This window comes from Pelodiscus sinensis, chromosome 2 (assembly GCF_049634645.1).
Source record: "Pelodiscus sinensis isolate JC-2024 chromosome 2, ASM4963464v1, whole genome shotgun sequence".
In the NCBI taxonomy this organism is placed as follows: domain Eukaryota; kingdom Metazoa; phylum Chordata; order Testudines; family Trionychidae; genus Pelodiscus; species Pelodiscus sinensis.
In genome coordinates this window covers 194,931,808-194,950,362 of record NC_134712.1, presented here as the reverse complement: position 1 = coordinate 194,950,362, position 18,555 = coordinate 194,931,808, and the positions used below count along the sequence as shown (strand labels likewise).

General features: G+C 42.0%; 1 protein-coding gene across 1 annotated transcript in view; it reads left to right on the top strand.

Moving 5' to 3' along the window:
• CHN2 (chimerin 2) overlaps positions 1-18,555 on the top strand; it is a 193,592-nt gene that overhangs the window by 95,536 nt on the left and 79,501 nt on the right. Inside the window, exons 4-6 of the mRNA XM_075922141.1 lie at positions 6,568-6,599; positions 9,631-9,744; positions 15,325-15,610. Of these exons, the coding sequence (XP_075778256.1) occupies positions 6,568-6,599; positions 9,631-9,744; positions 15,325-15,610 (432 nt within the window). The remainder of the gene's footprint in view (positions 1-6,567; positions 6,600-9,630; positions 9,745-15,324; positions 15,611-18,555) is intronic.

The window sequence follows — 18,555 nt, the reverse complement described above, 5'->3', positions numbered from 1 at the left end:
ACTTCCCTCTTTCATAACGTCATTCATTTCACCCGGCCTCGTGATACCCAGCATGCTTGTGACCACCTCAACACTACCTTCACCGCGGCTCAGATTCTGGCACAAGCACCAGTGTGGCTCTTGGGATGCTACTCTAGCAGTGACTTGGACCCCAGCCAATTCTCCACATACATCCATACTACTTCTGAAAATTCATCCCCATAGTAACAAACTATGAAATACTGAACAAGGAGCTGCTTGAAATAAAAACCTGCTTTTTGAAGATGGAAGGAAGGAAAGAAGTCTTGGCACCCTGTACAGGTTTTTACTGACAGAAGAACGCCATGTATTGCTGGAAGACCCAAACTTTGAATGAGAGACAGTTAATATGGGCCTTGTTCTTTTCTCAGTTTGATTTTACTGTCACCTACTGCATGGGAAACCGAAGTGGGAAAGCTGATACTCTGTCACAAAAGGGGGAACACTACCAGGAAAAAAAAGGGACCTACCTCCAAGCCCCTCTACCTCTTGAAGCCTAGTAATGTTGTTAGTGTCATAGTTCAGCAGGACCTGGTCTCCCTCATCCTCCCACCTGAAAAGAAGACCCATTCACCCAAGGAACCAAGTCTACGCCATGAGGGGCTAATATGCATTGCTGACAGGGAGGGGATAACATCATACCCATATATGTCCTGCTGGTGCACCCCAACTGGAGCAACATTCCATTGGTGGGTTGCTTTGGCTGCCTTAACACCTCCTGCAAGGTTGCCCATTTTTTCTGATGGCCCCATATACAGGCCAAAGTCCAGGTTTACATAGATTCCTGTAAGTGATGTGCATGTACCTTTGTGATGCTGGAGGCTCCAGCTAGGCCTTAGTCCACAATAACCCCAGAATTGATTGTAAAACTCCCAGAATCCCGTGGCCACACCACAACATATGACACTTACCATTCATTACTCAGGCAGGGTTGCTTAGACTGTAAACTCACACTGTGATCATAACATAAGATCTTTGGGACAGGGCCTATCTTTAAATAGATGTGTGTACAGCAACTGTGCAGTGGGGCACTGATTCCCAGTTGTGGCCACTAGATATTATTGAACACTCTGGTCTGGCAACATCCATGCTCGAGCATGATTTTAGTTAGCCGGATGTCCACTTGTCCTGGGTGTGGCCAAGTTTCTCATGGTTCCATAAAGTTTATGTACTGCCACCAGTCCTGGCTCTTCGTGTTCTGTGCTGTTATTTAGCTCTAATTTACCCCTAAATGTCCTGTCAGAGTCCAGTTAGCAGTGGAAGTGTTGGTAGTGCTGCTAGACAACATTGACCTCCCGTAGTTCAGCAAATTCTCTCGTATGGCACTAATTTATATAGTCTGGCACTGTCACGAGATAATTCTTTTAACGAAACCAAGAGTGGATATTTTGATCCCTCATTGAATGAAAAGTAGGTAACAGTTCAATTATAATACAAAGAGATAAGTAGGCTCTGAAACTTGCTAAACTGGTAGTATTGTAATCACATTTTTCCAAGGTTAAACTGCTTAGAATTCACTATTGTGGAATGACTTTCTCCATTTCTTAATTTGTTATGTTTAGAAGGCTACTTAGTTTCTCTAAGTCTTGTGAACAGGAGGTTTCTAAATAGGTGTTTAAAATTATTTGTTTGAGGTAAGAACTTTCCATTAGCCAACTGCTGAAATGCTATACATGACTTTTCTGTATTGTTTTAAAGTGGTTTGCAATCTTGTCTAACCTGTTGCTGTTGTTGGATCTGAGGCGCAGTTTGTGGTTAGCTCATGGTAGTAATCTAGCCATAATGTGAGCTAATCTAAAGATCTCCACTCTGCTCTTTTAAGGCAGCAGTGCGGGAGGGTAGGCGGGAGCTGGTATGCGTATCGGCTCTTGCAGAACAGACTGCCTCCCCCATGGGGCTGCAGGCAGCTCTGTGGGAGCTGGTGCTTGCAGAGAGCCATCTTAAAAGTTTGCACATTGGCTCCCATGGAGCCACCGCCCGCTCATGTGTAAACACATAAACACGGAAAAATTCAGCGGTTACACATTTACAAAAAACATGCATTTTATCTATCTGTGTGTTCAAGAACTCCTCTTAAATGGTAAGATCAAAGACCACCAAATTCTGTATGCAGTTTTATTTTATTATAACTGAAAGCAAGGTGTTTGGTTATGCCAGGAAAATGAGGTGTACCTATAATGGGTTTGCTTCTTATTAAAACCAAAGGCTGTGTCTAGACTGGCAAGTTTTTCCACAAAACCATCTGCTTTTGCGGAAAAACTTGCCAGCTGTCTACACCGTCCGCTTGAATTTCTGCAAGAACACTGTGATGATCTCATGTAAGATCATCAGTGTTCTTGCGGAAATACTGTGCTGCTCCCGTTCGGGCAAAAGCCCTCTTGCGCAAATCATTTGCGCAAGAGGGCCAGTGTAGACAGCACAGTACTGTTTTGCACAAAAAAGCCCCGATGGCTAAAATGGTGATCGGGGCTTTTTTGCGCAAAAGTGCGTCTAGATTGGCACGGACGCTGTTCCTCAAAAAGTGCTGTTGCGGAAGAGCGTCTGTGCCAATCTAGATGCTCTTTTCTGAAAATGCTTTTAACTGAAAACTTTTCCGTTAAAAGCATTTCCGGAAAATCATGCCAGTATAGACATAGCCAGAGAGAAAAGAGAATAACCAGGCAGAGATTGAATTTAAACCAGGTAGAACTACCATGCTTACAAAGAATACTGGGCATGAAAATGGAGGGAAGGTTTGCAGGTGCTCCAATCAGAGCTGGTTGGCTGCATTCCCAGCCAGCCCAAGCGCCCCCTTCTCTGTCACAAGTACCCACAAGTCAGGAGTGGGGAGAAGGAGGTGACAGTGGGGAGAGTGAAGTCCCCACTCACTTCACAAGACAGCGGGAAGCCCCAGTGTGTGCGGGGTATCACCCAGCCCTATTCCCCACAGGGGTGGGGGAAGCTTTGCTGAGGTCAGTGCGGGTCATGCAGGTGAGACGCTGGTGGCTCAGCTGGGGCTCAGGAGCCTGGCTCTGGCTGGCTGCATGCAGAGCTGACGAAGCAAGTGAGTGTTAGTTCCTGGGTAGCAGCCCCACTGGTTTGTTCCAAGCGTTGAGCAAATCAATGCCCACTGCTGCCACCCCTCCTCAGTGCAGTGCCTCCCTTCCTTCTCCCAAGCCCCATTGCTGCCTTCTCCCTCCCCCACTCACTGGTTTCCTTGTCCGTCCCCACCCCTACTCACTCACTACCTCCCCTGCCCCCCTCACTGCCTCCCTTCACAATAACCTCCCATTTCCCTGGCACTCCCCACTGCCTCCTCCCTGCCCCCGTTTCCCACTCATTGCATGGGGCAGGCCACAGCCTCTCAAGTCCCTCAGGTGCCACACTTCACCGCGGTGCTGGTGGCAGTGCCTGGTGGTGTGACCTGACTTGAGGGTTTGCTGCTGCTTTTCCCATGCTGCAGCCCAAGAGGGGAATTATGGGATTCCCACCTTTCCACCTATCTCCTCTACTGCAGTTGGATCAGCAGGGTTAGGGTGAGCCAAGCATGAGCACAGTTTACAGTGTTGCTGTTGATCAGCTTTTAACATGAATACGATGTTAGCAACAGAACAGTATTATCAGATCAAAGCTACTTAATGTAGCAACTCTTCCACTCTTGTAAGCTGATGTATTGTGTTCCTAAGAACAAGTCTGGCATAGGGGTACAAGTTTAATAGTACTGCGTAGGGCATCATAAATCCTAAGGACGGCCCTGCTCCATGCTGCTACTGGTTCCTGGAGGAGCTATGGTTTCGCTTCCAGATGGAATTACGGTATAGTCCCTAGCCCACAATGGTACATGTACTTAATACAGTAAGATCTCACAAAGATATTGCAGGAAATTGCCATATCTCTGACTCTGTAAATACTAAATATGTTGCTGTCCTTATCAGGGTTACATTCTTTAAAGTTTCATTTTTTCTATTTCTATGGTTAGGTGTATGGGTCCCACGTGAACCCTCCCTTCGGGGAAGCTAACTCACCTGGTCCTTCCACTTGAGACCATTTCAACCTGAGTCACCTCCCCCCCCCCTTACCACCACCAAAGGAGCCCTGTCCCAGCTGCCCTGAACTCCTTGGGTCACCACCCTAGCAGCCCCAAACACCAGGCCATCCACAGGTCCCAGCACCCGCCCTATTAACTGACCAGCCAAGTCCTGAATTCCAGGCCTCTGACCTGAGTTGAGCCTCCACTGGATGTCAGGATGGAGCCTTGGGGCGGGACATGGGTTGAGCCACAGTCTGGGTTAGAAAAGGATTAACCTCCCCTGGTCTACTATACCCATCGCCCATGCTTAAATGTATGTATATATGGATTTCATGTGGTTTGAATGGTAAACATTTAACAAAAGAAACTCTCAACATCCTGCACGTTTCTGTATTTTGTTATTCTAATTTAAGAGGCGATGCCTGCCTCCTTCTCTCTTCTTTCCCTCTCATTTAAACCCTCTCCACAGTCTCATCAGAAATGATCAGGGAGGCTAAAACCAAAACTCTAAACTGGAAATCCTGCTAAAATTCTTTGGCCATTCTCTTTTTTAAACAAGCTGTGTATGTACGTGTCTAGAAATGGAAAACCTCTGTTCAGAAGTGCCTCGGATTTTGCTCTGGATTCAATGTATGAGATTACTCCCTTTCTTTATCCCTGCTTCTCAAATATCCAAAGTGTTACTGTGCTCAGTTGTAGCAATTTAGCCTTCTGAGATAGGGGATTCAAGAGCTTGTTGCTGCTACTGCTGTTGGGCTACTGAAAGGAGGTACAGGAAGGTCCTGATCCAAAGCCACTGAAGTCAATTGAAATACTCCCCTCGAATTCAATAAGCTTTGGATCCGATCCTAAAAGGAGCTAGTTGACAGTAATTTTAAACACTAATTTCTTTTTATCCTGTCTGAGAGATGCCCGGCCTCTGTGACCAGTAGGTCAGATGTCTCAGTACAGCGGTGTATGGATTATAGCATCAGCAGAAAATTACTTTTTCTGTAATTTCATATATTTGTTATTTGGAAGCATGGTGCCAGCTTCAGGTGCACAATGGAGCTCATTTGAAAAAAAATAGAGCTTATTTTATTTTATTTTATTTTAAGATTACAAGCCTACATTCTGGTTTCAAATGCATTTTTCCTGCCATATAAGAGGGCAGTATGAAAGACTACAGGTAAAGATCATAACTGGAGAGAAATTATAGTGCCAAATCATGTACAAATAGGAAAATCCTTTAAAGATATTTTATATACATGAATGCCAGGTAATAAGTTGGCAGTAAAAATTGACATTTTATAAATTAATATTTAAAAATAAAATATTTTTGTAAATGTTGAGCAAACATTAAACAAATACTATGTGTATTAAACCTTGGAAAGAAGTGTTTAGTGTTTGTTTCATTTGTAGTGTTTGTTTCATTAGTAAACTGCTGAAAAATGAGGGTGTACTTCATGCTTTCTTATGCTGCTTCATATTTCTGCTGTCTCCGAAGTGTAAAATAAGCTATTTTGTAGATCTGTTCTTTCTGTCTGTGTATAATCCAACTCCATGAACTTTGAGGATTCCTTAGAACTGAGAATTTTTTAACTTTATGTAACCTTTTTGTGCTACTGAGTACCGATAATACACCACACAGTGGAACGTTCACAGAGTAATATTAAACCAGTCTGTTTACAACCGGTAACTGAAATCTGATCCTTCTCATTACATTGAACCTCCATGCTGTTGTCTGTGGATCACATGCTGAAATTGAGACCTATGTAATAAATCAGATAAAACAGGCAATTAAATAATGCAAACAGCTAAAACAAAGGCTTTTGATAAATGAAGGCACCCCCTGCTCAGAGTTCATTGTAGGATTCTGGCCAGAGTGGTAAACCAGTGTGTCAGAATATCTGAAGTTTGAATAAAGGCAGGTTACGCTACTAGGACTTGGTTCAAAGCCATTTCAAATAAATTGAGGTCTTTTTATTGATTTTGGTGTACTTTGGATCAGGCTTATACTTTGATGAGACATGAAGAATTTCAGACCAGAATTAAATCCATAAACTCTGGTTGGTTTTTTGTTTTGTTGGGTTTTTTTTATCTTCTGAGAACATGGAATTCTTCACATTTAGATATTTGCTATTTATAAACAACTATGTCTGAGAAACAGCAAAGGATAAAATAGTTTTATTGAGTAGTATAAATAACGTATGAGAAAATAAATCATTCTTCATCTGTTTGATCACATCTTATACAGTTGACCCCATTTTTCCCCATTCACTATTTTTATAGTTCTCATAAGTTCATGAAAGTAAAACTGCTTATTTTTATTTTCTTTTACTGTATGTTCTCTGTATGCTACAACATCAGATTAACGTAACTTAAATAAGAGCACAATGATACATGGTTATCTTTTTATAATCTGCACCATTAAGCATGTGCTCTGAATCTGATGCCATAGTCTTAATTGATTATCAGTGTTTTGCTTGCTTGACCTTTATTTTAATATTATTGGTGTAATTGAGTATATTGCTAATATTTTTCTTTCTTGTTAAACTTAGGTGGAGAACAGACCAAAATATTATGGAAGAGAGTATGTATTACATTATTCTATTTTTAATTCTTTGATAAGTAATCACTTCAGGGGTTACAGGTTGCTTTTGAAATTTTTAATTTAGAAATAATACACAGTATCAAAATGGAGGTATTATGACAAAATACTTAATTTCACTTTCAATAGTCCTCACCTATAAATGTTTTGAATGTCTAGTATTCCACTTGAATATGGATTCATTATTGTTGCTCAACAGTGCATGGGCCTAAACCACCACTTTAGCCTGTATGTCAGCTAGAGATGGGCAATTTTTGTTTGTCCAAAATCAAATCTGGGGGGATTTGGGGAAGAATGGTTCTTAAATTTTTTCAGCTCTCCCCTCCTGGATATTTTTTTAACTGTTCTTTTCCCCCTCTGTCTTGTTCCTCCTACACTTTCTTTTTGATGTGTGCTTACTGTACTTTCATCTCACTGATATGCAGTACTTCTGTGTAAGTGAGAGCATGAGACTTCTTTGGGTCTAAATGCTAACTTACCCCCGTGAGCATAGGAGGTCTGAAATATGGTAGAACTGGTGTGTTACCAGTATAAAGAAGAGGAAAGGGCAGATAACTCAAAGGCCTCAAAAGGCAAACTCCTATTCTCCCTCTGTCCAGTGGGAGTATTATCTCCAAACTGCTTGCATGTCCATTGACCAACAGCCCTGGATAGATAGTGTACAAGTATTATAGCCATTGCTACAGCCCAGGCATGTCCCTTTACTTGAGCTGTGTGCATAGAATGAGCATTTGTCCTTTTAATACAGTACTCTTCTGAGGTCTGCTGTTTAACTTGCAATAAAGATTAATTATGTAATTTCATAGGTTTTTTTTCCCACCCAGGAAACAGCAGCTATAAAACTTTCAAAGAGCCAACAGCTTCCTCCTAATTATTACAGTTGCATTTTAAAAATACCACCTGTGACCATAAGGAATTGAGTCATTAGTCAAGCACAGTAGCATTTGACAGCCCCTAGTTAACTGAACCACTATGCTCTCTGGCTTAAAACTTTTAAAACCATCATCACTGTTTTTTGTCCAATAAACTTGTTGGTTATTGACAACCGTGTGTATTCTAGCCAGCAGCCAAGAAAAAACTAAAAGCCTAAACTTATTCTTGTTAACTGGATTTTTGTTACGTTTATGACAGGGACATATTAATAAAGATGCATTTAAATCAGTGGTGGGTAACCTGAGGCCCAAAGGCCACCTGCAGCCTTTCAGGGTTCTATGTGTGGACACGAGGCATTTTGTTTACCATTGCCCATGTGCAAGGTTGCCAGATCCTCTTGTTTCAATCTGTGGCACGCTATATAAAGCAAGGACACGTGAGGTGAGGTGCCTGCCTATTGCACACAACATTGACTGTGAGAGCAGCACACTCCCTAGCAGCCAGTCAAAGCACTGCCACAGTTCGGTTGGCACATGTTGCAAATGCTCAGTATGACAAGCATAGTTAGCAAAACGACTCTATCTTGGGGGACCATCTCGGTTGTGACAATCTTGCAGGCCCACTGAGATGAAGAAGGGGCATTCGTGCAGCCCACTCACTTGCTTAGTTTACCCATTGCTGATTTAAATTGTGGCAATTTTAGAGAAGTATCAGAGGGGTAGCCATGTTAGTCTGAATCTGCAAGAACAACGAGAAGTCTTGTGGCACGTTATAGACTAACAGATTTAGAGAGATTCATTTTATTTGGTTGTAGTAGAAAATAAATACATCAGCAAACTAAGATAGTTCTAAGAAACCTAATGCTTCTAACATGTATTCAGTATGAAAGAAATAACAATTGTACTGTTCAGTTCTCTTTACATCTGAAATGTTTTTCTTCTTCTTTTTCCCTACCAAACCAGGGGCAGCATTTTAAACCTACCATTTCCAACTTATGATGTCAGAAAAAAAGACAATGCTTAGGGCTACTAGTAGCTTTTAACATACTTACTGTATTTTTAGGCAGCAGCATTTTAAAGAGAAGCTTTAAAAGCTCCAAGGAAAGGATTAGTGAATCGGCTAGCAAAATATGTGCACAACATAGTATTTAAACTACTCTAAAGACTGTATTTTGTCCTTGTTTAAAGGTCATAGCTGAAGTACTGATCACTCTAAAGTCCGCTGTCTGTTTTAGGGGCTGTTCCTTTTTGTCACGAGGGAATGAATCACAGAAAGCATCACTCTCTTCAGAAATTGGCCAAGGGACTACAAATCTTTGTCTATTTCTCCACATTTCTGTAGAGCATCTCACTTGTACCTTCACCAGCATCTTCATTTTTTTTCTTTGTCACACATTTAAGAAGCTGTTCAGATAGCGTCATACCTTTAAAAATCATACATATAAACAGAACAGGCAGGTTTGTAATAATGACACTATCTAAAATACATTCATTAATTTTAATTTATCTCATTTTATTTTAAAGTGTCATCATTACTGCTCTTGTTTCATTTCTCTCATGTAAAGTAACCGTCTTAGGAAACTCCAGGCCTGGCTCCCTCATAGAGCTGGCTTAAAAGAATGCTTGGAGTCTAATTGATCACTGTATTTGGGGTTGGAAAGGAATTTTCTCCCATGTCTGTTAGGTAACGACATGCATCTGACGAAGTGGGTCTTTGCCCACGAAAGCTTATGCTCCAGCGCTTCGGTTAGTCCATAAGGTGCCACTGGACGCCTCGCTGCTTTTGCAAATTCAGACTAACGCCGCTACCCCTCTGATAGGATGGAAGAGTATTGTGAAGAGGGAGAGTATTCTGAAAATATTTCCCCTTTTTGTTGACATTTTATTTGGTTGAAATTCTGAAAAAGCTTCAACTAACTCTATTCCCCTTGACGCTGAGAATATCCCATTAACTTTAGTGAGAACAGGATTGGGCCTTAATTTTTTCCCCCAGGTTGTTCCAGTGATACAGTATTTGATGTGGCTAACCCGTTATGATCTACCACTAGTCAAATATGTTTCATTTGAAGCAACCATGATTTCTTGTGGTTTTATTTCTTCCTGTGATTATTCTGTAAATTTGCTGAAATCTCTCCCCTCAGGTTTCATGGGATTATTTCTCGAGAGCAAGCAGATGAACTTCTTGCAGGTGTAGAAGGAGCATACATTCTTAGAGAGAGCCAGCGGCAACCTGGATGCTACACTCTAGCCCTCAGGTAAACTCAGATTTCATAAAACATTTCTACATTAACTAGACATGTGGAAGAGATGGTGGAAATAATATCAGTCGTTTTGATTGAGAGACCCCCCCCCTGGAATTGCGACGGTTTGCAACTCAAGGGTGATTTTAGATCTCCGGCTGCTGTTTGACCATCACGTAACTGCAGTAATCTAGTACGTTTTTTATCATTGCATCTGGCTAGGAGTTTGTAACCTTTCTCTATGGATGTAGACCTTGTCACTGTTATTCATGCTTTTGTTTCCTCAAGCTTAGACTATTGCAGTTCTCTGAACCTGAGACTACTCCTTATATTCATTTTGAGTACTGGGCAAACTAGTTGACACTATAGTAAAGAGTAAAATTGTCAGACACATAGGTGAACATAATTTGTTGGGGGAGTTCTTTGAGGGGGTCAACAAACATGTGGACAAGGGGGATCCAGTAGATACAGTATACAGTAAAACTCCATTAGTCCGGCATCCAATGCTCCGGGACTCCTGATGGTCCGACACCATCAGGAACCCGGAAGTGCTGGGGCAGCCGGACAGGCTTCCCCCATTCAGCTGCTGCTGAAACTGACCAGCAGCTGAAACGGGGTAGCCGGGAGCAGAGCAGCTGGGGTGCTGCCGGGTTGGTCTCGTAGCGCCGCCCCTCGGCGCTGCAGGACCAAACCAGCAGGACCCCAGCTGCTCTGCCCCAGGGATCCCCAAGTCAGCCGCTGCTGAAACAGATCAGCGGCTGATTCCAGGAAGCCCCGGGCAGAGCAGCTGGAGTCCTGCCGGGTTGGTCCCACAGCGCTGTCCTTTGGCGCTGTGGGACCAACCCAGCAGCACTCCAGCTGCTCTGCCCCAGGCGTCCCCAAGAGCAGCTGGAGTGCTGCTGGGTTGGTGCCATAGCGCCGCCCCTCGGCGCTGCGGGACCAATCCGGCAGCACCCCAGCTGCTCTGTTGCAGGCATCCCTGATTCAGCTGCTGCTGAAACTGACCAGCAGCAGCTGAATCAGGAACGCCTGGGGCAGAGCCGGACTATCGTAAGGGGGGGCTATGAGGGTTCTGGGGTGGCATCCCCTCACCCCACTCCAGACCCCTCATAGCCCCCCCTTCTGATAGTCCGACATATCTGATAATCCGGCACCCCCTGGGTCCTAAAGGTGCCGGATTATTGGCAGTTTACTGTACTTAGATTTCCAGAAAGCCTTTTGACAAGGTCTCTCACCAAAGGTTCTTAAGTAAAGTAAGTTGTCATAGGATAAGAGGAAAGGTTCTTTTGTGGATTGATAAATGGTTGCAAGACAGGATACAAAGGGTAGGAATAAATGGTAAGTTTTCCGAGTAGAGAGAGGTAAATAGTGGTGTCCTCCAAAGGTCTGTCCTGGGACCAGTCCTATTCAACTTATTTAAAAATGATTTAGAGAAAAGGGTAAACAGTGAGGAGGCAAAATTTGCAGATGATACCAAACTGCTCAAGATAGTTAAGACCAAAGCAGACTGTGAAGAGCGTCAAAAAGGTCTCACCAAACTAAGTGATTGGGCAACAAAATGGCAAATGAAATGTAATGTTGATAAATGTAAAGTAATGCACATTTAGAAATTAATGGAGATTGCCTATCTCCTAGAACTGGAAGGGACATTGAAAGGTCATCAAGTCCAGTCCCCTGCTTTCACCACAGGACCAAGTACCATCCCCAACAAATTTTTGCCCCAAATCCCTCTGCAAGGATTGAACTCACAATCCTGGGTTTAGCAGGCCAATGCTCAAACCACTGAGCTATCCCTCCCGCTCTTATTACATTGGAAAAAATAATCCCAACTATATGTAGTGCCCCCTCTCCTTCTGGTTACCTTCTTTAATGCCAGTCTGCTTACAGGTTTTGATAGGTAGGTCTGGCTTCTTCTGGATCCCGCCACCCACTCAACTTTATTTTTTCCAATGGATTTATTTGGCGGTGCCTCCACCCCCCTCACTCCTTCCTGGCAGGGTCACCAGGGCAGCTTGGGAGGATAATTCTAACCCAGGGGAATCCCCACATACTTGCCAGATAGTTGGAGACTCCCAGAACATAACACAAACACATACACATACACTATAATAAACACAATTATATTAAACAGGAGACAAATACAACAGAACAGGTTAAAACATTATTTTTAGGGTCACTGGTACCCATCAACTGTAAGATTAGTGTCCCGTTGGTATGCATATTTTGTTGGGACCCTTGATGACTTTTGACCACACAAATTTCTTCTCTGCAGTGGTTTAGCAGTGGGGCTGACTGGGCCCAGTACAGCCCAAAGGACTCACAAGTGGTAAATCCCTCCATAGGTTTAATATGCAGCAGGTTATAAAATTATCAAACAAATTCCCTGACTTACTAACTAAAAGATGGTGCACTCACACACTCCAGGAATGAGGCTCAGGTACAGAGATGACTCAGTCACTGCAGAGGGGCTGGTCTCTTCTGGCAGAGATCCTCCTCAGGCAGGAATCAGGCTGCTTCAGTTCCAGGATTTCCCCTCACCACAAAGGGGTGCAAGGCTTAAGGTGCAGGCCACACAACTGCACTAAAATTCAAACTGTAATCTCCTACCCCAGCATTCAGACACACACACAGCAGGCAGCATCCCCAAACCAGCAGACAGAGCAGAGCTGACCATGCGGTGACTGGTCTCACCCAGGGAGCTGGAGAGCCAACTCAGCCTGGCTGGGGAAGCCTCCCAGCAAACTCCACAAACTGGGAATCAACAGGGAGGACATAAAACCCAGCTGAGGGATCCTGCCTTCAGGTCCCTAGAGGCTAGTTCTCAGGGGAAACCCTGCATGCAGGCCTGGGGCTTACTAGCTCCCACACAGCTGTCCTCCCCTTGCCCTGCTGGCTCCAGACTCCCCTTAACAATGGCCTCTCCTTCCCCCCCCTGAACTCTCTGGGAGGGGCCTCTCACTCCCTATGGATTGCAGGCAGACTCTGGCCCTGGTAGGGAGGGGGAGCCAAGGCAAACTCAGAGTGCCTCTCCCTGAGCTGCCAGCAGACAGAACCCTAGGAATCTAGGTAATATCCTTGGGGGTTACATATACATACAGTATGATGGGACTAATTTAGCTTCAGCTACTCGAGAGAGATCTGGGAGTTATTGTGACTAGTTCTCTGAAAACATCCATTTACCATACAATGACAGTTAAAAAAAAAAAAAAAAAAAAAAGCAAACCGAATGTTAGGAATCATTAAAGTATAGAGAATAAGCCAGAGAATATCTCATTGCCTCTGTATAAAACCATGTTACACCCACATCTTGAATACTGCATACAGATGTGGTCACCTCATCTCGCCAAAGATATATTGGCGTTGGAAAAGGTTCAGAAAGGGCAACAAAAATGATGAGGGTTTTGGAATGGGTCCCAAATGAAGAGAGATTAAAAAGACTTGGACTTTTCATCTTAGAAAAGAGGACACTATGGGTACGTCTAGACTACATGCTTCTGTTGCCAGAGGCATGTAGATTAGGCTACCAGACATAGTAAAATGAAGTGGCGATTTAAATAATCACCGCTTCATTTAAATTTATATGGCTGATCAGCTGTTTGTCGGCTCAGCGCGATAGTCTGGACGCTCCCCTGCCGACATCAAAGGTATTTGTCGACCACCCAGGTAAGCCTCCTGGGATGAGGTTTACCTGGGTGGTCGACAAATACCTTTGATGTCGCCACCCGCGCGTTCAGACTATAGCGCTGAGCCGACAAACAGCTGATCAGCTGTTTGTCGACTCTGCGCGGCAGCCATGTAAATTTAAATGAAGCGGCGATTATTTATATCGCCGCTTCATTTTCCTATGTCTGGTAGCCTAATCTACATGCCTCTGGCAACAGAGGCATGTAGTCTAGACGTACCCTAAGGGTGGATATGATAGCGATCTATAAAATCATGACTGGTGTGGAAAAAGTGAATAAGGAAAAGTTATTTACTTATTCCCACAATATAAGAACGAGGGGTCACCAAGTGAAATTAATAGGCAGCAGGTATAAAACAAACAAAAGGAAGTTGTTCTTCACTGAGCACACAGTCAGCCTGTGGAACTCCTTGCCAGATGATGTCATAAAGACTAGGACATTAACAGGGTTCAAAAAAGAACTATATAGATACATGGAGGTTAGGACCGTCAATGGCTATTATCCAGGATGGGTAGGAATGGTGTCCCTAGCATCTGTTTGTCTGGAAATGGGTGACAGAAAAGGGATCACATGATGATTACCTATTGCGTTTCCTCCCTCTGGGGCATCTGGTATTTTCCAGTGTCAGCAGACAGGATATCAGTCTAGATGGACCTTTGGTCTGACCCAGTGTGGCTGTTCTTACGTTCTTATGAGACTGACACTGATGTAGGATGTAATAGTTTGCTTACTGAACATGGCAGCATGCTGGGAATACATAACATTGGTGTACCTGGATCTGCACTGGCTGCTCATTGGTTTCTGGGTGGAGTATAAGGTATCTGTTATGACCTACAAAGCTCTAAATGAGAGGGAACTGGCCAGGGTAAGGAGTTGCCCCTCCCCATGCCATACTGCCACAACTGTGGTCAGAAAGAGCACATGACTGGATCTCCCTCATTATATATGGCGACACGGGGGAGGGTTTGCAGGATAAACTCTGCAGAAGCTGCACTACTCTAGGGCTAGTTTTATCACCTTGTTCTGAATTTGGTGACCTTCCAGGCATGCTGCAAAAGATGTATCTGTTTGATGGGGTTTTTTAGAGGTCTCAAGGTATACTCCCCAATGATGGAATAGAAAGGCATCTCTGTAGATGGCTGGCTGAATGCCTGTGGAATAACTACTTTTATGCTGCTGGATTTGATTGTGTGAGTAATGATGGTAGGGTTTCTCGAACTTTGGATCGAGGTCCTTGTATATATTGAGTCTAAATAAAATTATTAGAAACCTAAATTTATGTTAACATCTTTCCTTTCACAGAGATATCAAGCTACTTAAGTGCAAAATTATTTATATCTTAAAACTGTTATAGTTTGGTGAGAGAGATCCTCCAGATCCAATCACCTTTAACAAAAGAAACATGTTAAATTATTACTTGGCAGTTTTAAAAATATTACTGTTTTTGTAGGACCTGCAAAAAGAATTTTTAATTTTCTATTCTGGTAAGTCTCACAAAAATTTCCTGGAAGAGATATCCCAGAACTATCAACATTGTACTGAGATCATCCTCATCAGTTATATTGGTGAACAAACAAGGCTGTCAGCAGAACCAAGAGTTGGTGTAAAAATGTAGGAAATGAATAGCAGTGTTTGTCAAACGGAAAAGAACAAAATAGGTGATTTTCAGGGTTCCTATTGAATAACAAAATAAAGAACATAAGAATGGCCATACTGGATCAGACTAACGATCCATCCAGCCCAGTATCTTGTCTTCTGACAGTGGCCAATGTCAGGTTGCTGTAGTCAGAGCCACGTGATCACAATGGGTTTCTATGGGGTCTTCACCTACATGGATCCAATTGCAATATTAGAACCTAAAATGTGGTTGTTCTGATATTAAATGTTCTCTCTTTATTTTTTTTTAATACAGGTTTGGTAATCAGACCTTAAACTACAGGCTCTTCTATGATGGAAAGCACTTTGTAGGGGAGAAAAGGTTTGAATCTATTCATGATTTGGTAACAGATGGCTTGATAACACTGTATATAGAAACCAAGGCTGCTGAGTACATTTCCAAAATGACCAAAAACCCCATCTATGAACACATTGGATATGCTACTCTGCTCAGAGAGAAAGTATCCCGAAGGCTGAGCAGAACCAAAACGGAATCCAGAAAAGCTAGTGTAACAAGTGAAGAAAATACACCGGTTGAAAAGGTAACTATTCAGTATTAAATGGCAAATAATCTAATGTTTTCTTTTATCTGCTTAAATGGTTTGAAAATCTAAAAGGAAACAAATGTTTCTTTAATGATTAACTATTATTTTGTTGTCATTAAAGTGTTCCTGAACTATTGAAATGTTTATATACTGTTAACTGACTGATAACAAATCATATGTACTCAAAATTACTATTTGATTGGGGCTTTTGAAAAGATGATAAACTGACACTGCCAACTGAAATGATTCTTTGTATGCAGTGTGGGGCCTGACTACTTTATAAACAACTTTTCCTTAAGCACCATCACAGTGGCTGAGAAAAGCTGAGATATTCGGAAGTCATGGCATTCTGAGTGGCAGGTCCCAAACTGTGGAATGTGTACCTGTTGGCCATTCACCAGAGCTCAAGTTTGTTAGCTTCTAGGGCATGGTGCAAAGCTCCTCTTTTCTGTCAGTCCTTTGGTGAATGGGTCTAAAAGTGGGGTATTGTCTTTGCCTTCTTTTTTTCTCTTTCTTTTTCTGAGTTAAAATGGATTTTCTTGCTGTCTCTTGGTTATATGTTACAGCAATATGTGAACTAAAGTTTATTGACTTAATACTTTGAGAACTCCATCCTTTTAACAACAACAATTACACCATCTATGATAAACAAAACAAAAAAAAACTTTAAAAAAGAGTAGTCCTATTGCACCTTGAGTGTAACAAATATATATAATCATGAGCTTCCATGGGCAAAACCTACTTCTTGTGGGTTTTTCCATTTTTAGGTGAACTATGTGTAACCACCACCAGACGGATTTGAACCTGGGATCTCTGAAGGGAGGTATAGGAACCTCTACTCTCTGAGCTAAAAGCCAGCTGGCTCCCAGCGCATCCTGTAGAGGTCTCTTGGTCTTAACGGTTGCTGTCGTCTAGGTACCACTTGCATTGCTCAGTAACTACACTAGGTGTGTGGGTTTCATATGCACTAAGTATGCCAAACAAAACTTCAGTCTGACCTGCTAAAAGGGAATGGTCTGTGAAACCCACAAAATGAGTTTGTCTTTGTAGCAACATAATACGCTGTTAGATTCCCTTTGCCTTGCTCTGTTTATTTCTATGGTACACCTAAACAAATATTTCAGGGAAAGTTTCTTGGGGAAGTAACAGCTCATTTTTGGTTGTTCAAAAGACTTGCTTTTGTTTGGGGTTTGTTGCACAGTATTATGGATACAAGGCATATGTCTTGGTCACAGATCAAAACCCACCAAAAGCACTAATAAAAGGTACATAGCCAGAAAGAACTAAAGTAACATTCAGGTTGATGTATTTCTCTGAAATAAATGACTTGATTTGTGTGTAGATATACTTGAATTTTGCGCAAGTTGAGTTGTCTTTGACATTTGGAGTGAACAGGTGATATTAAAGTTTTGAATAATGGAATTACTTTTTTGGACTGAGCTACCTGGAATACTTTCAACATTTCTGAAACTCCAGGAAAGAAAATAGTGCAGAGAGGCTTTCATTATGGCTGCAAAAGTGCTTGAGAATTTGGCACCGTATAGGTTAAGTCCCAGTACTCCTATTATAGATTAGGTTTTTTTGAAGTGAAATTTCACTTCATATTGATACCATTTCCAGAGCTGTGAAACTGGTGCTCAGGGCATTAATTTCTTCAGTAGATTTGTTAAGCCATTTAGGGGCTCTATCCATTCTTTCTTGTCCTGTGTTGACAACAGAAATTATTAAACATCTCAGTCATTCGAGAGACTCTTTTCCCCTTTGGGTAGGTCAATGGAAGGTTGTCATAGAGGCATTATCTAGGAAGGAGATGCACAAATTTGAATAGAATGACTTGGAATCGCCTGAGGTACCTGTCTACTCCCATAATGTGGATTCTTGTAGGTTGTAATTTAGTGGAGCCTTACCCATTGCAGTACAAGAGAGATGGTTCATGTGCCAAATTAAGCTGTTTTTATTTGTTTATATATTTTACTAATCATGTTTGAAGTAATCCTGAGAGAATGTTTACCTTTAAGATACCTGATAATGACTAAATGTCATGCAAACCTCTTTCTGTCTGAGTAGCTGGAAGATTTGTAGTCATGAGCTTGCCACATTTTATTTAGAGTGGGTAGAAATATGTTTAATTCAAATGGAGTTTACATACTCTTTAAGAATGAGAGAGATAGAGGACCTAAATTGTGCAAGGTACTAGTTTAGCAACTAGTGACAGTCATTTTAACCTGTTTGGACTTGCACGGGAATTGGGAAACTGTTATTGCATGAAAAAAATGAACAAATCCTTATTCTAACATTATATAATTATTTGAGAGTATTCAGGGTTCCTCTCCAACCCATACTGAAGAATTGAAATTGCATATTCTGTATCATTTCTGTTCATCGAACATTCTTCACGTTGGGCAAGTACAGAATGTGCAATAGCAAGACGCAGATAAATGGCTCACAGTATGAATGCTGGAAGACAAAGTTTGTTTGCTATAAACAATCCATCTTCTTTTTAAAGAGAAATTTATAGTAGTCATTCATTACTAAAATATCTGGTTCTGAAATTGTATATTGCCACGATCACATGACAGTTTTTATTACTCCTTTAAGTGCTCTGTATGTTACTGCCAAGGAGAACATTTCCCCCTCTATTGGTAGTATGAAATTTAGGAAAATATCTTCAAAAGGTTTTGCATTTCCAGATGATGGCAATACGTTTAAGAGTCTTTCCATTATTACCATCTATTTGATAGGGGACGAACTACATTATTAGAATTGTCTGCAATGTTATATGTTATAGTGTGTATTCCTATTATTGTTGAAGTTAGTGGCACACCACTTGACTTCAGTGAAAATAGAACCAGGCTCAGTGTGTTAAAGTCAATGCAAAAATATAAATTGTTTGTACAGGCAGTCCCCGGGTTACGTACAAGATAGGGACTGTAGGTTTGTTC